Source organism: Amblyomma mixtum, chromosome 7 (assembly GCF_055824585.1).
Source record: "Amblyomma mixtum isolate Tamu chromosome 7, ASM5582458v1, whole genome shotgun sequence".
Lineage (NCBI taxonomy): Eukaryota > Metazoa > Arthropoda > Arachnida > Ixodida > Ixodidae > Amblyomma > Amblyomma mixtum.
Genome location: NC_143018.1, coordinates 141,645,281 through 141,668,578, shown reverse-complemented (window position 1 = coordinate 141,668,578; position 23,298 = coordinate 141,645,281). Strand labels below are relative to the sequence as shown.

At 49.5% G+C, this 23,298-nt stretch overlaps 1 protein-coding gene across 1 annotated transcript in view; it reads left to right on the top strand.

Annotated features, from left to right (window-relative positions):
• Positions 1-23,298, top strand: part of LOC149337742 (TBC1 domain family member 25) — a 71,165-nt gene that overhangs the window by 29,113 nt on the left and 18,754 nt on the right. Inside the window, 1 exon segment of the mRNA XM_089553496.1 lies at positions 20,555-20,667. Coding sequence (XP_089409622.1) covers positions 20,555-20,667 — 113 coding nt within the window.

The window sequence follows — 23,298 nt, the reverse complement described above, 5'->3', positions numbered from 1 at the left end:
GCGCTGTTTTTCCAAGCAGGCCATCGCAGTTGGCTTCTTGAAATGCTTCGCGTCGAGAACGGGGGCAGTGCAAGTACGAATGCGCTCATCAAGAGGACGGCAAAACTCACCCAGGTGAGCGAGCGGCAGCTTTATCAGTGGACAACGCACGTTGAAGGCGGGCCGAATGTGGCCCCGAAGAAGCCGGCAGCGTTACAGTGATGGACAACGCACCATATCATTCTGTGAAGCAGGATAACGTGCGGCGGATGACTAGCCTCAAAAAAGGACATACAGACTTGGCTGCCCGGAAAACGTGTCGCGTGGAGTAGCGACATGGTGAAGGCTGAGCTCATGAAGCTTGTTAACAACGTGAACACAGGTGGGGACCGATACCGTGTGGACTGCATCGCCGAAGCTGCTGGTCGTCTCGTTGTGCGCCTGCCACCCTACCACTGCCAACGGAACCCGATAGATCTTGTTTGGCGCGATGTCAATGGCTTCGTCGCCAGTCAAAACAAGACGTGTAAGCTCTGAGACGTGGAGCCTCTGGTTTGGCAAGGCATCATGCAAGTGAATGCTGAGAAATGGAAGAATTACATGCAGCATGTTATTAGTGAGGAAGATGGGATGAGGAAACTGGACCATGTCATCGACGATGTTGTTGACCAGGGACCGGCCATTGTTGTCAACCTGGAGGACGACACAACCAGCAGAGCTGAATGGGGTTGTGATGAGGACGATGAGATGAGCGCCATTAACGTGCTAAGGTACGCGCGAAAGTCGGAGTACTGTCGCAGCGTCTCTCACGAGATAAGGCAGACGCCGTAGCCGATGGCTCCGGATTAATTTTGACCGCTTGTGCTTTTACTTTCACGCAGCGCAGGGGGTTGTTTTGCATTTCGCCAACATCGACATTCGGCTGCCCCGGCCTGCATTCGACCCAGCTTAATAGTGTAGTGACCATACTGGAATAAATAAATTCATATACACATGACAGGAACATTGAAAATAACTGTGACGTCACAACAGAGGAACTGATACAAACAGGTGGCGACAAAAAGAAAAGAAGAAGTGGGGCCAGTGCGTCTGGAATGGGCGTCTGCCTGTACAAAGGCAAAATGATGAAAGAATAAAAATACATCAAGCGCCGCCTGCTAGAGGTAGAAAGGAGCTAACTACTAGTACGCCTTCTTTCATATGGATCGAGCGACCCGGACATCAGGTGGATCGAGCCACAGGCGCTTAGGAACACACTAATGTAGTGCGCGCCATCCTGATTGGACGAGAGAGCTCTACCTTTCGTAGCGCTGCAAACATCTTGTGAGACGGAGTATAGAAGCCGTGCAAAACAGAGCCGCCCGTTTCATTCACCGCTCGTATTCATCCTATATGAGTGTTTCTTCTCTCAAACTACAGTCCCAATTGCACAGTCTTTCCCTCCGTCGCCGTATTTCTAGCCTGTGCCTATTTCACAAATTTTATTACTCCCAGCTCAAACAGCAGCCGTGCATCTGCGCATCGCCACCACGCACGTCTCACCGCATTCGTCATCCGCTGAAAATTTCACGCCAACGTGCTTTTCCAAGTCATTTTTCCTCCCAACAGCAAGCGACTGGAATGACCTTCCCCATGAAATTGCAGCCACCACGTGCCCATCAACCTTCCTAGAAAATGTTACATCCCACTTGTCATCATGGGAATAATGTTTTGCTCTGTCATGTTAACCCCACCCCTTATGTAAAACCCCCAACAAGGGGTCTTTAAGGAAATAAAAATGAAATGAAAAAGCACAATTAGTAATCACAAAGTGAACAAGGCAGGGGAAGACCTCGGGGTGCTTGCCGACGTTTCCACAAGAGGGTTTGTCTTCGTCTGTGGTCGAAGCGTGGACAAGCAACCCGAGGTTTTCCCCTCCCTTGTTCACTTTGTGATTGTCAAGAACCATCTGACCAGCCCCTCTCCCTACCATAAGCACATTTAGGGCATGCGACCCGCTCGGCAGCGAGACAGTTCCGACAGCTGGCAGATTTGTTCTTCGGCCCCAGTATACGCGAGGCTCTTAATTGCGCTGCGTACGAGTGGGCGCTGCACTTAGGCGGTGCCTCTCGGACTGCGGGCTGTGATTTGGGGCAGCTGCCGGGTTGTCGTCGCTGGAGTGCATTGACCTGCTGGCCAGAGGCTTCGCCCGCGTCACTTCCGGTTTCACAAGTGTTGTGAATCGGGCCTGTTAGTTACCTACCGGTCACGTTTGCAACAGCGCAAGGACGGGACACCACGAGCGCTTGTTCTTTTTTTTTAAGGCGAAAGCCTTTAATGTCTCATCGCTGTCGACAGAAGGTTGTCGACACAGGTGTCACGCTTTTTCTAGTCAGACCAGAAAAAAACAAAATCTTCGCGCACGATGGAATTCGAACCATCATCCTTCCGTTCCGCAGCCGAGCGTGCTAATGGCTGCGCTACTTCCTGCCAACGCAAACGTAGCTCTCCTTGTCTGGGACGCTGGAGAGTGTTTGCAGAAAGGCGTCGAATCAGACGGATGCCTCCCAAACGCCCTCCGGGGTCTCCAGCATGTAAGATTCACAAACAATTCTGTACTTAAATCTTAACCACCCATCAGTGACACAAGCAGCAACACCGCGCTAAAGGCTTCGCCTCACCGCACTTTAGGTCAACAAAGTGCCCCCCTGAATTTTTTTTTCCTGGTTCCAGCCGCCCCATCCACATTAAGCAAAATTCATGCGCACTCCGAGTCCCCTGTGTGTTTCCAATGCTCAGAGTGCAGCGATGCATATCGCTGCAGGAAGCATTCCAATGATATGCATGCATATGCATAGCACCCATTTTTGTTCCATGACGCATAGTAGCCTTGTACCTTTACCAATTTTTGTGAACTGCCATAGTTATCTAAACTCACTTTTTTGTGTTTTTTGCTGCACTTTTACTAGGCTTCTTAGTTTTAACCTATTTTACAAAAACCGCTGTATTTGGCCCACTTACACAATCTCTCTCGGAAGGCCTGTAATGAATGTGTAAATAAATAAATAAATAAATAAATGAATGAATTACATGGTGCTGCGGAATGGAACAGCCTGCTTCAACTGGGACCCTGCTTAGGCAAAGCTGTGTCCGCTTCGACACCTATAGAGATCTGATGATGATGATGACGACGACCGAAGGGCAATGACGCCGACTGGCGCCAGCTCCCCGCTGCTCTCTTATTCGTGGAGGCAGGCTGCTACGGACGCCGCCACGCTCCGAGAAGACGCGAAAACACGAATGCAGATATATCTGTTCGCTGTTTTCCAGATATGACGCCACCTCATCAGCGTGCCGCTGACACCAGACATTCCTTGCGCGATAGTAATATAACGGAAAGCTGGCAGAAACAATTCGCGCAATCCCAGCTCGGCCCCTGTTTTCCCGATGAACCCGTCACTGCGCCTGGGAAAAATGGCCGCCGGATTAAAATCTGACTCTCGCAGTTGTCGCGGTGCTTGCAAGGTCACCCGATTGTTCGCGCACGCTGTTGTTGCGTTCCCATCTCTGAGGCATCTGCGAGTTTGGCCCGAGTAATGCTTTGCGGAGGTACTTTGTGAACGACGCATCCACGGCAACTTATGTGGCCCATATCAGTTATATGTGACTTGACTCTTTTGTTCAACAAGATAGCAGGTTTGTTTTGAAACCACATGGACATCTTCCCAGTGGCTTGGAAAACTGTGCGCCGATCATCGTTGGATGATGTGAAGGTTTCCGTATGTGAGGTATTAAAGGTGCAGTGAAGAGGAATCTGAACTCGTCTTTCTGCCGTGGGAACTCAATCTACACGTTCCGAGCATTCTTAGAAACTTCGACTTCTTGCCCTGTGCGGCCGATTTCCCTAATTAAATCGGATTAACGTCCGGCTCCCGTCTTTTTTTTTTTAATTCTCCCCGTACAGTGGGCGGAGTCGACCAACTTGTGGAGTGCCTTTCTGCCAGCTCCGTGGAGGCTTGCCGCTCTGCCATCGGCGGAGTAATACGTAGTAATCCGTAGTAGCAAATAGCCCGTGCGTATTTTTATTTCTGCGGGCTTATTTTGCGGTTGTATTATCTGCGATGAAACTATTTATTCACGGAAACCTAAAAAACAAGACAAAGCGAAAGCAAAACCCGCACGGAGCTGAATGAGAGGCATTCCACGCGTTGGTCGACTCCGCCCACCATACGAGGAGAATTAAAAAAAAAAAACGGGAGCCGGACGTTAATCCGATTTAATTATGGAAATCGGCCACACAAGGCAATAAGTCGAAGTTTCTAAGAATGCTGGGAACGTGTAGATCGAGTTCCCGCCGCAAAAAGACGAGTTAGATTCCTCATCACTGCACCTTTAACTGACCTTCTCCCGTTTACGTAACACAGCTCTTAGCTTACCTTTGAACTACCCGCTAACCAGTCGATTCGTTTTTTAGAACTTCAACTAACTTTTCGTGACGATGGCCATGTATGCTGGTGTTTTTTACCTAGGAGTAAGAAGGCTTTATTACCGTACTCGTCTGCACACTCAAAAGTCGTCAAGAGAGGGATTGCCATGAGCTGTTTTCGCAATGCTCTGCAGAAGAGTTGCCACCATAGCATGAAGTCAAGTTTCGACAACCAGGTTAAGCGTTTGCAAGAGGCCGGTTTCCCAAAACCGCTTTTGAATGCTGTGGCAGAGTCGTTGCTGCAAAGAATTAAGAGCCGTGACGAAAAGGTGGCTGACCCTACTAGGGCTGAAAGAAGAAAATTTGAGGTGATGCCTTATGTGCATGGGGCTTCCCACAATATCAAAAAAGTTGCTGCAAGACAAGGTGTCAATGTTGTCTTTTCTGCTCCTTGCAAACTTTCAAGCCTTTGTTCACGTGTCGCGCGTGGCAGAACTAGACCACCTGTTTGTTCGACGCGGCATCAAAACTGCTATGTTCCTTGTGCGACACGGGTGGTTTATAAGATACCGCTGACATGCGAAAAAGTTTACATCGGTCAAACTGGCCGGTGTATAAATGAAAGGCTACGAGAGCACCATAACTCTCTGACTCCGGCTGACGGAGCAAACTTGCCTCGCCATTGCCGCGATTGCGGGTGCTACCCGTTGTTTTCCAATGTTACCTTTCTCGGTAGAGGCAAGGATAAGGTTGAGCGGGAAATCCTCGAAGCATTTCACATTAGCAATCATGGAGATAACTGTGTTAGCACGGCTTCTATCACGTTGATGCAGAAAGAATTAGGTTACTTGTCCCGTTGACACCGCAGTTTGACTATCTTAGAAGATCGCGTTTCTTGATTATTTGGGCTGGTTTTGCGGTGCCGTTGAGTTGCGCATGCTCTGTTGGGTTTTCTTGGAGACTGGCTGTTTTTTCAATAAAGCACAGTTGATAGTCCAGTCGTTGTGTGTGCCTCGTCTCTCCTTTGTCCCTGTCTTTTTGGCTGGTTTTTCTTAAGTATAATGTACCAACTAACCCAGATTTCAACTCTTCTTCAAAGCTCTTAGCTCTTTTCCTGTTTTCTGGCGTCCCTCGAACGCGCGTCACATTCATGTCTCCGATGGCAGCGTCTTCCCTCGGCCGCCGTGACTCGCTCGAGGAGGCTCTCACAGACAAAGTGTATACGCACGGCTTCCCAAGAGCGTTTTCAAAACATGACCCAGCTGTTTGGCGAATTTGGATTGTGCGCAGCTCTAGGGCGTCGCCTTACAGCGAGCCGTCCTGCCTTGGCTGCAATAGCCGACAGGCGCGTGTTCTCGCACGAAGCGGAGCCGCAAGTCTGTGGATCCAATACTGTTCTCTTCGCTAAGCTGACATGTATCAAGGAGACACGCATTAAAACTGCAATCGAAGCACTTGAGGCTTCATCACAATACTTCCTACAACTGCGTCAGGGTTTTATGCGGTTCCTCCCGAAAAGGAGTTAAAAAAGTCATGGCTGAAGCGAAAAATTCTTAAATGGTGGGCCGTCCCATAACAGGGCCTTGTCACATTAGGATAAGCCACATGAATTTATTGAATGAATTTATTGGAATTTGAATGTGTTTATTTTGAATTTCGTGCCTGTATAGGGTAGACGAAAAAATTAAGAGGACGCTTTAGCTTCGCCTTAAGAAGAGACGCGATAGCACCTTTTCCTCCTTTTTCTTCTTCTCATTCCTTTTCTTTATCACTCCTCACCTAAGCTCAAATTGCAGTCGTAGTTCGTCGGCACATCGCTCTCGACAAACGCGATGCCACGAACGGCAACATAGCTTCCGCGCCGAACGAAGGGGCAGCAAGCCGCAAGCTTCGTGGTGAACGCGCATTGGATGTGCGCTGCGTTGTTCGCCGCTCACCGCGTGAGATTCCTGCGTCCCCGCCCGGCCCCACTGTGCCCGAACGAGACGAGCGGGAGGCGCGGCCGTCGCGCGCTATCGGTTGGGGCAGTGGCGTACACTGGGAGGAGGAGGAGGGAGTGGTTTTAGTGGGCGCCGCCTGATGGCAGTACGTGCGCGCCAAGCGAAGAGGAAAAGTGGCGGAAACGTAATTTGCTACTCACTCAATTGCGACTTCTGTAATTTCCATGCTCGTAATTACTAATATGCACCACTGTACATGTCTCTAAAGCACTCTTCTAGGACAGCACCGTATTTACTAGACGCGCCTTTGTTCCTTCCAAACCATCGAGCTGGTGCTGCTGTGAGTGGTTAGCGTGCTCGTCTCGCACTCCGGAGGCCCTGGTTCGATTCCCCATCTCAACCAATTTCCTACTCGGTTTTATTTATCAATTCTTCTGGGATTTTTCGCTCAGGGCCAACGCCCCCGACGCCGACACCGGCTGTTCTGCGACACGGGGCCCGTAACGCTGTCGCGTTAAAACGGGCCAATGCTGAGGCAGCGATCGAATATCGAGCGTTAGCAAACCTAACTTAGGTCGCCAGTTCGAATTCCTGCCGTGAGCTAGGCTCTAACTTAACTAGTAATTTTATGTTGCTCGAAACGCTGAACCATATGACACCATCGAGAACATTCTGCGGCGAACGGTTGATCCACAAATTTTACAGGAATGCCGGGACTCAGTGGCCCGATCTTGACGCCTGCCAGACAGGGTTATATATATACCGGATCGACGTAGTTTAGATTAAATCTCGTTAAGAGTATCTGATCTCGCTTCGGCGAGCGCGGCTTCGGCCGCTTATCTGATTTTTTCAGCAGCGTCCGCTCCGGCGGACGCAGTTGTTGCTGCGACGCGCGTCTTTTCTTGCCTTTTTCTCTTTCCTCTGATCTCTTACCTCTTCTCTATCTGCACGTTGGCAGCGGTGGTGGCTTGGCTAGAGCCAGTAGCAGGCCCGTGCAATTTCCTTTTCATCCTTCTCTCAGTCACAACAACAACAACAACAGTTTAGATTCGTGTTGTGGTGCTCCGGCGTCACGCTGCCGCGTGCTATTATTTTATTCCTTTGTGTAACCGCCTTGGTTACCACGGCAACCACTGGGTTACGATTTGCCTTATAACGCTGAGAACCGAAATGCGAGAAGTAGAGCTTAACTCGGAGAAAAAGCAAATCGCAAACAGAAACAAGCGGCAGTAGCTAGTAAGTGTAAGGCAGGACATCGCCGACCAGGTTTGCTCCGAGCCCGCTGCCAGGGGCGTGCCCCGAGCGAACAGCCCAAACGATGACGATGAGTATACACAGGTGAGAAGGACGAAGTGGCATACAGATAGGTGAACAGGATGAAGCCGTGTAACGTGATGAACGTGAGTATAAGTAAGCAAAAATCTGCGCCGTCAGGATTTGCAACGGCGAGCTTCAGACCTCTAGCTTGTCAGTCTTGACACTAAAACACCACGCCACGCCTGACGACACCACGCCACGCCATACACCACGCCACGCCTGACGACATCACGCCACGCCTGACGACACCACGCCACGCCATACACCACGCCACGCCTGAAGACACCACGCCACGCCATACACCACGCCACGCCATACACCACGCCACGCCTGAAGACACCACGCCACGCCATACACCACGCCACGCCTGACGACACCACGCCTCAGTATTTCGCCAAAAGAGGACTTTCTTTGAGGTACAGTCGGGGACAAAAGTCTCCGGACCACGTGTTCCTCTAACGAAGCCGGTAGCTCTGCTATCGGACAGCGGCTGGAGACCGCACTTGTGGGGATGAAAGAACAAAAATTTAAGTTTTACCTACACAAGTGTGGTCTCCAGCCGCTGTCCGATAGCAGAGCTATAAGCTTCGTTTGAGGAGCACGTGGTCCGGAGACTTTTGTCCCCGACTGTACGCTATGAAATGCCTTAGAGTAAAACACCGTCCCAGGAATGTCTCAGCACATTTTCATCGGTGTCTGGCTTTCTGCACTGGAGACAGTTAACACCACATGGTACAAAGGTTTACTTCTCCGGTGTCGATGTCTCTACTGGCGGAAGCCCCACATGGAATTTAACGATGGTTTTCGCGGTAAGCTGCGCAGTCTTCATTTTTTTTTACGCTTCAACACTTTTCACGCTGATGCAAAAGGTTTGGTTTATGGGGTTTAACGTCCCAAAGCGACTCGGGCTATGAGGGACGCCGTGGTGAAGGGCTCCGGAAATTTCGACCTCCTGGGGTTCTTGTGGTGTACACTAACATGGTATATAATATACGGGCGTCTAGAATTTCGCCTTCATCGAAATTCGACCGCCGCGGCCGGGATCGAACACGCGTCTTTTGGGTCAGCAGCCGAGTACCATAAACACTGAGCCACCGCTTGACGCAGAAAGTATTATGAACTGTACACAGGAACAGGCAAGACTACGTCAATGAGTTCTCTGCGCAGTCGTTTTGTGGCCAAAATAGTTGAACATTTCCTGTGAGAACCGGGAGTGTAAATAGCGGTTTTTACGAACACTTTCTCGAAAACAGCCGAACATTCCACCAGCGACATGACACGCACTTCATACGACAAACATCGGCAGAGCTCTTCCCAAGTACAGGTGGCACGCAGAGAAGGATCCTCCTCATGTCGTAAGGTGATGAAAGGTTGACAGTTTGACGCAAGCATAAATGCTGCACGAAAGGGCCTTAAACAGGGTCTTTGCAGTTCGCGGGCGAAATCGTCTGCTGTCGCGTTGTCTGTTCGCCTAGCGTCCCGCGGCATTGCCCGCTCATCGTAGCAGAAATCCGTGCTTGCGCACTGATTCGAATGTACAGGTGCCGCCAAAAGTAAACGGAAGGCAATATTCACGAAAAAATTTAAAAAATTTAATCATTGGCCCTCCAATTGATGCATCCTTGAATACATATGTGCAGCCTAATTGTGATTTTGCGAATTGCACTGTGCACCAACAAGCATGGACCATTATGCTTCAGATTTAAAGAAATAGAATTTTTTTGACAAAGTCGCCTTCCATTTACTTTTGACGGCGAGTGTGCATACTCAACATTTTGTGTAGCTTTTGAGCACGGCTCGCATTGTCTGCTGCTGTGATCTGTCCAGTTTCCGGTGGCAGATATAGGCAGACTAAAAAAGAGAATTTTTTTTTCGCTGTTGTCAGCCTTCGCTCATCACGTCCGCAAGCGAGTGAAAGGGGGACAGTGGAGAGAAGGAGAACCTAGGGGAGAGGACGATAGCGCCGATGGCTGAGGCGAGCGTGATCACGGCTGGGGTGAGCCGTCGCTGAGCTGGCTACAAGACGAAAGGCGAAAAGTACCCGATGAAACGGTGGCACAGACGAAGCGCGATTCTCTGAATAGTGAACTAACCAACTCACTCCTATTGTGGGCTTTTGGTGATGTGGGGAGAATGCGGTGTGAGTGGCATCGCGTAACGGATCGAAGCGAGTTGGTTGGTTTTCAGTGCATCGTTCGATGTGGTGACGTTAACACCCCATAGAAATAAATACTTCACTAACCACTGTGTAACGCGAACTTGAACGACAGCTCAAGATCGGGAGTCAGCCGGCTGATTCATGGTGACACATAGCGCAAAAGACGAGGAACCAGAGTAAGAAATACACGGGACAATCGCTGTGTCTTTCTTATTATGTTTCCTCGTCGTTTGCGCTGTGTGTCACCATGAATCCTTACCAACTAGCCCCAGTTGAACGTCTTGCTCAGCCGGCTGACATCGTCATGATCTATAGAAGAACTTCAGATTGGGCTAGTTGGTGTAGATTCATAATGGTGGTTCAACAGCGCAAACACACACAGACCAAGAAGGTGTGTGTGTGTCTCTTGTCTCCTTGGTCTGTGTGTGTTCGCGCTGTTGAACCACCATTATGAATCGTCGTGATGTTGGCACCAGCACACAACAGTCGGGTTGGGGGGAGAGGGTGGCGACATTCGCCGCCGCGGTGACATCCAGTGGACTTCCGATTTCGAGCTAAGTTCGCGTAACGGAGGGGTAAGCGCTCTGCCAAGCTTCTATTTTTTTATTTTTTTTATACGCCTGCAGTGCGGGGTGGATGTCGGTCACGGACCAGCGTCAGTGCGGACAGCTGTCGTCATGCGGTAGGAATGTGTGCCGGCACGCATTCCTCTGTCGCAGTGAGGAGGACGGAAACCGTCCGCCGTGGCCCGGTTGTCGGGGGCAGATAAGGTTATAGCATTGTTTTAGGTGCGATAGCGACTCGTCGGGCGACTGCACGAGAAGTCGCGCGAGTCGCCGGGGCCACTGCGGTAGGAGAAGGTGGAGTGAAAATCAATCACCGTCCCCCCCCCCCCCCCCCCCCCCCCCTCCCTGGTTCCTCTACCGCTGGCGCTGAATGGTGGAGGAAGCCTGTAAACACACCGAGTAGTAGCGCCTTTGCCCGCACAGCCGAAAATGCTGTGTACCGGCGTTTGTGCACGGGAATAGTGCCCCCAGCCTCAACGGCGTTGGCGGTGACACGCTGCAAGGGTATATATGTATTGGTTTATTGAGGTTTAACGTCCCAAAGCGACTCAAGCTATGAGGGACGCCGTAGTGAAGGGCTCCGGAAATTTCGACCACCCGGGGTTCTTCAACGTGCACTGACATCGCACAGCACACGGGCCTCTAGAATTTCGCCTCCATCGAAATTCAGCTGCTGCGGCCGGAATCGAACCCGACTATATCGAATATATATATATATATATATATATATATATATATATATATATATATATATATATATATATATATATATATAAGAGCAAACAAGGGAACGGGAATGAGGGGCTCGTATGCCAACAGCCACGGAAACCAAGGGACACAGGGGATATTTAATTTATTTTTTTATATGGTGGTGTTGATCAATTTAGAATATTACGAATAGGTTATTGCTGTGGTTGTTTTTTCTTCTGCTTTTCTAATCAATTAGCTTTAAGCTATAACATATTCAGTAATATTCTAACTTGATCAACACCACGATATAAATAAATAAATTGGTTTATGAGGCTTAACGTCCCAAAGCGACTCAGACTATGAGAGACGCCGTAGTGGAGGGCTCCGGAAATTTCGACCACCTGGGGTTCTTTAACGTGCACTGACATCGCACAGTACACGGGCCTCTAGAATTTCTCCTCCAAAGAAATTCAACTGCCGCGGCCGGGATCGAACCCGCGACTTTCAGGTCAGCAGCCGAGGACCATAACCACTGAGCCACCGCGGCGGCTAAATAAATAAACAAATTAAAAAAATTAACTAATTTATTTATTTTTTAAAAAATAAATTAAATATCCCCTGTGTCCCTTGGTTTCTGTGGCTGTTGGCTTCTCTCATATATATAGCGGCCTTGCTGTCAACGAGAGCGCGTCCCATTATTCTCGTAGTTTGGGCGCCCCGAGGGCTGCTTTATTAACAGTGCTGGTCCGCGGGCATTTAAGCAGTGACCGCATAAGACAAAAGGGTCACGGCCCTTCACCGCGCAGGGCTATGTGTCGATGACGTAGGCTCTGAATTTATTGTGGAACCCAACTTTTTTCGGCGTGACGGAAACCCCTTCGCCGACCGCTGCAGCGTGTGGTGACGGCATCAACGCGACCGGGGACGGGCACCCATAGAGATTGTGCACGGGATCGCGCTAAGCTGGTTGCAAGACGAAAAACACGCGGAGAAGCGATTGTATACAGACGAAGCGTGCGTTCCCTCGTTTCGACTTGGCCGCCCCGCTTGTGAGCTGGCGGCCTTCTTGAAAAGAGAGCCATTTACTTTGATCAGCGCGCGGACTCAGTTCGGGCGCGTTGGGGACGGGGGAGGGAGGTCGTTTGCCGAAGGTTCAGTGAAAGCTAGGGATGTATTGCATCAGCCGGCCGTATCTGTGCACCTGCAGCGAGATAAACGCGGTGTATCGCCCGGCTGAGGTTCCCTGTACGCTTTTAATGTCGCCCATTCGAGTACCTGCGACTTCTTTGTGCGTTCCTTTCTGTGCTATGTGTAGTGGGTCAGGTTATCACCCCAGATCCGGGCCACGGCAGAAGAATTACGAGGTTATAAGAATGGGCTACTGAATGGAAGCCACCACCGGAAGGGAAAGAGTTGCCCGAGCACTCGTCTGTTGAAGCTGAGGCCTAGTTAAAAGGCCCCCTTTGGCGAAGCCGCGGCGAGCGAAACCAAACAAAAGATGACAGCAACACTAAGGGAAAACTGTAGGCTGGGACGAGCAAAACAATTGAAAAATGAACACTCCTGCCATCGTAAAGCGGGCTTAACTTTAAGGGACAGAAAGAGTGCAACGCTGACTGGCGAACACACCAGCGCTATTAGGTATTTCAGGTGAGCGAGAAAAAAAAATTTAGTTTAGTTTATTGTGGTTTAAACGTCCCAAAACAACTAAGGCTACGAGGGACGCCGTAGTGGAGGGCTCCGGAAATTTCTACCACCTGGGGTTCTTTAACGTGCACTGCATCGCACAGTACACGGGACTCTGGAATTTCGCCTCCATCGAAATTCGAACTGCAGACAATGTTTGCTACATTCGAATCTGTGCCACGTAGAAGACGACGATGAGCGGGCAGTGCCGCCAGACGGAGCTCTCCCGTCTGGCCGCCTGCGAACAACGGCATCTGGCGGCAGCGGGTCTCTCGCCGGACAACCCTGATTCATGTACCGCTTGTACGCTGGGACGACATTATCGTTCACTCACAGACTTCATTCCATCAGCGAACCTTTTTATTGCGAAAGCAATAAAAATAAAATAGCTCACAAGCAATAAAAGGGCTCACAGTTTGAGCCCTTCAGCGTAGCGCGGCGGTGGACACGGTTGACCTTTAGCGTGACCTTAGACCTGACGTCATACTAGCTGCGAAAAACCAGGGCCCCGGCTCGGCTCGTGAGTGTAGAGCGGCGGTAGACATGGCGGGCGGTGAGCTTCTCGCTTCTCCCACTAGAGGCGCTGCGGTAGGAGTGACAGAGAAGGGCCCCGGCTCGGCTCGTCAGCGTAGTGGCGGTAGACACGGCGGGCGGTGAGCCTCTCGCTTCTCTCGCTTCCCTCGCTAGGAGCGCTGCGGTCGGAGTGACGTCATACCAGTTGTATAAACAGAGCTCCAGCTCGTGCTGATCTTTTAAATCTCCTCTATCTGCACGTGGCAGCGGTGGTGGCTCGGCTTGAGCCAGTTGGCAGGCCCGTGCAATTTCCTTTTCATCCTTCTCCCAGTCACAACAACAACCGTCAGCGCGTAGCGGCGGTAGACACGGCGGATGCGGGCTGAAGAAACGGATGAAGTTGCTTTCGCAATTTCCGGGCTTAACCAAGCTGAGCCTCTGCCAATTTTTTCATTTATTTGAACTTCGTCGTCATCCATTATTACATACCCTTTTTTACTGCCCTGAGGCAATAAACACCGCTTAAAAAAACAACTAGAAAACGGAACATCAACGATCTTGGTCAGGGTTGGCACCCATCGGATTAGTGCTAGAAAGAGGAATGGGCCCGCAAGTGGTAGCCGGTGTTCTCACTTGCGGCACGGATGCTAAGGGACAGAAGCGTCCGGTTCAGGCGTGGTGAGGTGCGGACGCAGTTTGCTGCAATAGGGTGGATGCCGCAAAACTGAAGGTCGCCGGAGTGGACGCAGTCTTGTCAGCTCCTGCGCTATCTCGTCTGCTTTCTGCCGCGTCAGAGCTTTGAAAGGGGCTCTGGGCCCGTATTACGGAACTGTCAAATCAAAAACTTGTCAAAAAGCCCCGCCGTAGCCGCGCTCCTATTGGTTGGGCCGTGGCCGGCGGCCATGTTGCTTTCTTGCGTCATGGGTGGCTGTCGTTTACGTCACGGACATGACAGAAGTGGTGACGTAGCGCACCTAATTATATAGGCGCAATTTGACGTTTCTTTTTTGACCGCTTCAAGGCGGTCAAAATTCGACCGTTGCGTTTTTGACAGAAAATGGCTGCGGCGGCAGCGGTGTATGTGGCGATGGCGGCTGCGCCGGCGCGATCAAACGGCGAAGGAGGGCGCACGAAGACGCGTTTGACTTGCCGGACGAGCTGCTCCGACGCCTTTTTCGACTGGAGAAGCAGACTGCGAAGTGGCTGTGCGACGAACTCGGCGATGAACTGGGAGGTGTGCGCGGTGTGCGTGCGAGTGCGCTGTCGGTGCAGCGGCGGGTGCTGTGTGCACTGCGGTTATTTACGACCGGCGGCTTTCATGCAAGCTTCGGCAGCCGACATCACCTCTGTCTGTGCCACAGCTACATACAAATAAAACATGCTTATGCTGGCAAAGCACTTTATTTTCCTCTGCAAATCGCACTTCGTAGTCATCTTCTGTTTCCCAGTCGAGGAAAAAGAAAGAGACGACCACACATCACATACTGCAACGCTTCACGCTTTGACACTTTTCATCGATCGTAAGAGCCGAACAACACAGACCTTAACAAGTTGGCTTCGTCGATTTTTCCGCACTTAGATCAAGCGCACAGTACCTTGATTTTCGACGCCGCGTACGAAAACAGTATCAAGGCGTGGAACAGCTGCTTTCGTGCAAAATGGCTTGTTGACGTTTTAGTGCCGTCCGCGCATCCCCGCGGCAGCAAAAGTTACCCACTAGCAATATTAATAGCCTAACTTCTTGCGCTTCTTGTTTTTCTTGTTATTTTTCAGCTTTAAACATAATTTTTTGGCAAAATAAAATAATAATTATTTTTATCGCGGTGCATTTATTTCTTTACTCTTTCAGCAAAAATTTAGCAGACGCTCCCTCGTCGTGCAGACAAATGCTTCGGGGCGCCGCTCTGCTGTAATTGGCTGATTCCTCGTTGCGTCAATTTTGCGTCAAGCGTCGACGTCACATCGTTTCGTCATTTTGACGTCACTGTCAATACCTTTTGACAACGTTTTTGACAGTTCCGTAATACGGCCCCTGGTAACGTTCCTGGTGCGTCTGTAATGTTAAATGACGCCTCTTAGGAGTATCCTCCAGCAAGAATTTTTTTGACGCGCTTTGTACAAACTGAATTATCTGTAGTCACAATTTTAATTTCACCGTGTTCGCGCCTTTCCCTCTTTTTGCACGCTGGAAGGTCGGCGCGACACTCCGCTGGCCTCACCGCCGGGGGCGGAGCTTCCGACCCGCCGGAGCTACGCCGCGTATTGGCCGCGGCCCTGACGTCGCAAATAACCTAACGAATAGCCAGCTCTGAACTGGTATACGTAGGAGCGGTGCGACGGAGGAGGGTGCGAGCACGAACAAGTAGCTAGAAAGGATTCGCCTACCCGCGCGTGATTGTTGGTTGTGTATTTGGCTCAGGTCCCCTTGACAACACAATACAGTGATTGAGCGAGTTGATGTGCTCTCCTCAGAAGATGTTTCAGAGCCCCCTTAAGTGCCCCTTCCAAGTGATGATTGAACGCCTGCTGTCGCACATCTACTCGGTTTGACTACGTTAAACCGCTAGCAATTTTTCGTCAACAAATATTCCTCAAGAGAAAAGTGTACAACAGCTGTATCTTACCGGCACTCACCTACGAGGCAGAAACGTGGAGGCTAACAAAGAGGGTTCCGCTTAAGTTGAGGACAACGCAGTGAGCTATGGAAAGGAAAATCTAAAAGAGTGCGGTGAGGGGCTAGTTGGTACGACATTGGTACGAGATGGTGCAGTCCGGAACTGTATCGAACGTTCTGGTGCTGTGTCTTTCCAGAATGCGTGCGGTATTTCTGTTGAAGGTTTTTTAGAATTGCTTAAGGTTTATCTTACTTCAACGATTGTGAGTTTTCAGGAAAAATTTTACGTGCAGAAACGCGGAATTTGCATCGGGTCATGTGTAGCCCCAGTTTTATCGGAAATCCTTTTAGCTGAAATTGACCGCTCGCTATCGCGGGTACTATCTGACGACCGTATAGTTCGAGTGTTCCGATACGTGGACGACTTTTTAATCCTTTTAAATATTGACCACAACGACGACTTGGCCCAGGTGGCAATGGAGGTTTTAGCATCTTTTAAGTCAGCCTTTCCGAGTTTTAATTTTACCATTGAACTTCCTGAAAACTCTTGTTTGCAATTCTTAGATTTAAAATTATTTTTTAACGATCCTGACCACCTCTGCTGGGCGTACATGCCTAGGTCGAAAAAAGGCACTCCTACCCTTTAACTCGTGCCATTCGAAGCTGGTCAAGAGGGGTATTGTATCAACTTGCCTCAGGGCTTCATTAGCCAAGTCCTGTCCACATAAAGTTCAGGTTAGCTTTGAGGCTCAGGTTGATCGCCTTAGGTCTGCTGGTTTTCCGCTGGCCCCTCTTCAGGCTGTCGCTGAGTCCCTCTTGAAGTCCTTCCGCCCAAACTCAAAACCTCCGGGGGCGGATGCACAGGAGAGGCGGAAGTATGAAGTTATGCCCTATGTTCACAGGGTCTCGCACGGCCTCAAGAGGGTCGCCGGAAAATTCGGCGTTGACGTCATTTTTTCTGCACCTTGCAAGTTGTCTCGTTTGTGCCATTTGCCGAGAAAAGATAAGCAAAAGAAGGTTGAGTGTGGCATTAACCACAGGAATAAGTTCGTACAGTGTACATGCAATGTAATTTATCAGATTCCACTGAGTTGTGGTAGGTTCTACATACGGCAAACTGGCCGCTGCGTCAACATTAGATTATTAGAGCACGCAAATTCCTTAGAAGATTCAAGGGGGCAGCATCTGCCTAAGCATTGTCACACTTGCAAGCATGATGACAGAGATTGTAATCCGCTTTTCGATAGGACTAAGATTATCGGACGCTCGAGGGATAAAAAAGAACGAGAAATTATCGAGGCCTTGGAAATCGTGAGGTTAGGGCCTGATAAGTGTATTAGCGATGCTTCAGTACACCTGTACCGCAAGGAGTTCGAGTTCCTTGATTCCACGAGATGAGTGTCGCTTCTGTTTTTTGTTTTTGTGGTTGGTGCGCATGCGCTTTGCTGCTGAAGGAAAGAGGAGTTGGTGGAATAAATCAGTTGTTAGTCTGCGTTTGTCCCGTGTGGTTCTCTTTCTCTTGTCCCGTCCTTTTGCGCAGTTACTTTTGTTCTCATAATGAAAGGAAAATGGTAGGTGTAACGTTAAGAGATCGGAAGAGGGTGGAGTGGGTGAGAGAACAAACGCGGGTTAATGACATCCTAGTCGAAATCAAGAGGAAGAAGTGGGCTTGGGCAGGGCATGTAATGCGAAAGAAGGATAACCGCTGGTCCTCGAGGGTAACGGAGTGGTTCTTAAATGTAACGGAGTGGAAGAGAAGGCAAGCGTAGCTGTTGCGCAGAAAGTTAGATGGGCGGATGTAAGAAGTTTGCGAGGATACGGTGGCCGCAGCTGACAAAGGACAGGTTTAATGGAGAGACATGGCAGAGGCCTTTGCCATGCAGTGGGTGTAGTTAGGCTGATGATGATTGCGGGGATACGGTGGCCGCAGCTGGCAAAGGACAAGGTTAATGGAGAGACATGTGAGAGGCCTTTGCCATGCAGTGGGCGTAGTCAGGCTGATGATGATGATTGCGGGGATACGGGGCCGCAGCTGGCAAAGGACAGGGTTAATGGAGAGACATGGAAGAGGCCTTTGCCCTGCAGTGGGCGTAGTAAGGCCGGTGGTGATGATGGTTTTGTTAGCAGATGGGGTTATTTTAGAAAAACGCCTTAAAAAAAACTAGTAATGACAGTATGTTATGCTTTAAGAGAATGCTAATTACGTGAAACGGGGACTATAGAGGGTGCTCATAATTAAGCTTTACAGATTTATTTCAAATATACACTGGCTGTTGCTTGAAAACTACCTCTGTATTTAAGTTATGCGGCCAGAGGGACAACGCAAGATGGTAATTGTCACCGTTTGGCACCTAACTGTCTAAAATATTGCCGCTAATGTTTGTATTGTTTGTTCATTCTTCTAAGCTGCCGGCACGCCGCTTTATCGCTTTGTTTGTGATGCAAGACGCGCCAAGATTTATCTCGATTGATGGCATCCAGGCGGAGCCGACTTTACGTTGTTCCAGAGTGTTCTAGTAACTTTTAAAGCTTTATCTCGACCGTTCGCTATCACCTTTAAAAAGCTCGGCCGAGAGCGGCGGGGATTTTGTTCGACGACCGCCGAGCACGCTTGTTGCTACGCCGACGCCGAGTGATTCAGTTCGAAGGAATCATATTCTTAGCGGTAAAAACAGACACAACACCAAGACACACACACACACACACACACACACACACACACACACACACACACACACACACACACACACACACACACACACACACTCACACTCACACTCACACTCACACTCACACTCACACACACACACACACACACACACACACACACACAGAGGACAGCCGCTAGCGGGTGTCCTGTGTGTGTGTGTCTTGGTGTTGTGTCTGTTTTTACCGCTAAGAATAGGATTCCTTCAAGCCGTTACCAACTAGCCCAACTTAATGTTTTAACGATGATTCAGTTCGTTGCGGGCGCAATTCAGCCCAAATAAAGAGTTTCGTTTCGAAGACATCCTCTCTGTTTTTCCTGTTCGGCGGACTGCAGTCACAACTACGTGACAATATACTGCTGAACCTTTTAGCCAGTTCTGCTAACATACGTGTCAACATAGTAGTGCTCACATTTCTGGACTACTCCATTTGGTAGAATTCTTCTAGGGTACGCATGTTGGGAGATATTCACCTCCAAAGTTTCCGCTGATTTCACTTTTTACGCATGTGAAGCGGTGGCGAAACTCCTCCCCAATGTGACGCACTCTTGCTTCGGGCTCTTCTTCCGTTTCGAAAGTGAAAGGGAAGCAGTTGTCGGCTTTGCCGGTCGCTCTACGCCGTTGGGAAACGAAATGCCGCGTCACGTCGACTGGAGTCTCTCGCCGATGTTCATCACCTTGCGCATCTGAAAACGTTGAACATCTGAACGCGGATGTCTTGTGCAAAACACGCGCGCTATAGTTCTACAAAATGGAATTGTGTATGAATACGAGTGCCTTTTAGTCTGCAGTATAAAGATGACCGCTTACTGGAGGCACTAATAAGTTCATTACTCTGTTTTAGTTAATTAGATGTCTTATGGCGACAATTATTATCTCATTTTCTGTCCCCGTGGCCGCATACCTTATGTGCAGGGGTGGATTTCACGCACCACTCAATGAATGTCTTTAAAAAATTTATAAAGCCCAGTATTGCACACACTGGGTGTTCCGCTGCGTTAGAAGAGAGGGCTTGTAGCTTCCGCTGCGTTGCCAGAAAAAGTTGTCGCGGAGTGTGGTCACACTGCAGAAAGAAGTAACAGCTTGCCGCAAGGCTCCCACCCTTACAAAAAAGTTTTAGACACTCTATAGAGTGTCTATAGACTTCGGTCGATAAAGGCTATACATTGTCTATAGACAAATCCTAGAGAACAGCCTATAGACAAAACAAATGCCATAGACAGTCCATAGACAATCTATAGATTTATGGTCATACACTTTTAGTAGACTTTTGTCTATAGACAAAAAGCATTATCTATAGGAAGTCAGTAAGAAGTCTGTAGACACTCCATAGACCATTTTTATAAGGGCAGGACTGTTGGCGCTACCGGGCTTTGACCAGGCGGGCTCTTTCCCTCTCGCGTGGAATCCCGTCCCACGTAGTCATTTGGATCAGATGAGTGCCGAGGAGTGGAGCTTTTTTTATTTATTTATTTTTATTTGTAACATACTGCTAGTCTCTTTCGAGGCTGTTGCAGGAATGGGTACGTGTTGGTTTTCTTCTTTTAGTTACGTCACAAAAAAATTTACGAAGAAGGTTCACACGACTGAAATAACATTGTAAAAAGGATAATCATGGGAGACAGTTTCAAAATGCAAGGCGCAGTATTAAACAACACAAAATAAAACAGTGTGAAAAAATATTTATTCGAAAAAGTACGAGCAATGCCTTACTAAAAAGTTCAAATAAACAATTACGACAGGTGACAAAGAAAACTACCCAGAGAATCAGAGCTAACAACATTCGCAGGTAACATATTCCATTCCGTAATCACTTGCGGAAAAAATGAATAACGAAAGGTGTCAGTATTGAATCTATACTCTCGATAACTGTACACAGTCACACTCGTTGGTGTTGGTGCGGGTGGAGGCCTTTGCGTTCGACGCACATTTGGCAGCTGCGGCGCGTGGTCGTAACTCGTCCCTTGTGTCGTTCCAGAAGTGCGAGGGCAGCCACGGCCCCACGGAGCACCGCAAGTTCAGCCTGGACCCGCAGATCACATCGTTCGAAGTGCTCCAGAACCTGCTGGCCAGGGCGTTCGACATACGAGGGTGCGTAGCCCCCTTCTTCTTGTTCAGCTCATCTCGCTTGCTTTAGTCTGCCACTCCGCGCGGTCAGGTAATACGTGGACGCAGCCGCCATCCCTGTTCGAGACATTTTAGTGCCCGACGTACGGTTGTCCAAGTTTTTAAAGCGAAAGCCTTTAATGCCTCATAATGTCGTTAGCAGCCGTGTCGGCAGATGTGTCCGCGTTTCGGCGTCACTACTTAAAAAGAACCTGCGTCCAGGCTGGGAATCGAACCAGCGCCTGTGGCGCTTGAAGTGGAGACGCTACCACTCCGCGACGAACACTCAGGGTTTGGGCATGAATAGAGGCGCGTCTAGTGAGGGTTTCATAAATGAAATAAAAGAAATAAAAAATAACAATATGAAAATAAAAACAATAAAAATAAGTAAAGGAACAAAAATAAAAAGAAAAGAAAAATAACTACGTAGTATAAAAAATAAAAAGCAATAAAATAAAAAGGAAACAAAAATAAAGAAACGATGAAATGAAATATAGAAAATAAAACAATAAATAAAAAACAAACAGTGCGCCAGGAAACGCTTTCGCCTTGCAGCACTTTAGAGAGCCAAAGTGCCCCCTGAATTTTTTTTCCTCTCGCCAAAGATCGATCGGTCAAAGTGGCCATTTAGAAAGCGTCACCTAGCGCTGTTTCTAGCTTGGCGGCATTTCTTATTGGTTGTTATAATGTGGGTGCAGCGTGAATTAACTGCATGGGCACAAATCTCAAATCGGATAGTAAAAATCCCAGAGGCTAGGCTTGTGTATAGTTTATACGCGAGTTCGTTGCGCCGCCGGAGCTCAGAGGAGAGTGCTTTCGACGCTCCTGTCGGAACACTTGGGGACACGCTTCTGCCTATCCTGACAGACGCGAGCGCCAGTCCTTCGACCAACCTAGGAATAAGCCATAGACAGAAGCTCGGCTCAAATCAGTGGACAGGCAGGTTTCCCCCTGTTGGGATTTCGGCATCCCACCGCTGCCACCACTGTTGGGTCTGGGCCTCCGAGCCAAGAAACGGTCGAGGCGACGTTGAGTCAAAGGACTTTATGTACACTATGTACAAGGGCTTTTACATGATACAAGGGCCAAGAGCACCACGGGCTGGCACAAAGAAGAAGGGCGGCCCTGGCGAGCGTAGCTCCGGCTCCTCTGCTGCCCGTCTTACCCGCGGGTTCAGCGCGGCTCCGTTTTTATAGCCGCCCGTGTCCGTTGCGGCAGCCAGCCGTTCAAATCCTCCAATCAGGTCACGGCACTGGCCACCGTTCAAATTAGACGAATGGTTGAGAGGCGCCTGGCCGTTGAAGGCTCGACCCGCGACAGTGCACCGGTGTAGCGATGTGACGCGTCGACTGGACGTGGTGTAAACCTGCGAATTTATTAGGTAAACCAGGCAGATGCTTGAAGCACGCAGGAGACTGCTTTCATTGTATTGAACGCAATATTTGAGCAGAGACCCGTAATTAGTTCAGTGTATTTCTTCGTCTCCTGAAGGATCCTGTTCAGTAAAGTTTTTATTTATTCGTTCGTGTGAAGCGACGGTTTTTGACACGGTGTTTTTAATGATCTGCTGCCACGTGCACCGAATGCATGATGGGTTTCCAGCGAGAAACTGGTCGTTGTCGAAAGTGTGGCAACAGCACGATTATTTTATTCTCCTCGTCGGTGCTTCTTCGCACTCTCACCGGTGGAAACTGAGAAGCGCTGGACGCTAAAACTGTGCGCGGTGGGCAGTTAGGCTGCGCGGAAAAGACGCTGAGAGTGAATGCCAGCAGTTCTAGGTACAGTCATGAAATCTATGAGCGTGAACACGAGAGCGCGTGGCAGGTAGCCTCGAACCCGATACGCGGTGGCCACTTTCATAAACAAAGTGGAAAGGGAGGTGTGTTCTTCCGCTTGCCGAGAGCAGGCAAGGCGGCGTAACCCGTTTCACCGCGTTGCGGAAAACATCCGCCGCGTATCGCCACAAGTAGGGCTCGAGGCTGTGTGCCACGCGCGCTGCCGTGTTCACGCTCATAAATTTCATGACCGTACGTTCCTTTCGGCAGTGCAAGTTTCTCAGATTTGTGTAGCCTCGATCTGGGCAGACGACGAAAACGTGTCACGGTCCTGAGACTTCGAAGGCCAGGATTGACTCAAGTGGTCCTTAAAGGTGGACTGAAGAGGAATCTGAACTCGTCTTCTTACCGCGGGAACTCGATCTACGCGTTCCGAGCATTCTTAGAAACTTCGAATTATTGTCCTGTGCTGCCAATTTCCATAATTTAAATGAGATATTAGTAGTCCCGGCTCCCGCCTTTTTTTTGAACTCACTGCAGACGGTGGGAGGAGTCAACTAACCTCTCAACCAGTCCCGTGGGGGCCTGCTGCTCTGCCATCGGCGGAGTGATACGTAGTGATTGGCGAAAGCAAAGAGTCCACGCGTATTTTCATTTCCGTGGGCCTAATGTGCGGCTATGTAGTCTGCTACTGGGCCTATTTATTCACGGAAACTTGGTATATTTATTCACGGGAACCTAAAAAACAAAATGAAAGCGAAAGCGAAGCCGTTACGCGACTGCCTGAAAGGCACTCCACGCGTTAGTTGACTCCTCCTACCGTCTGCGGCGAAAGAAAGCG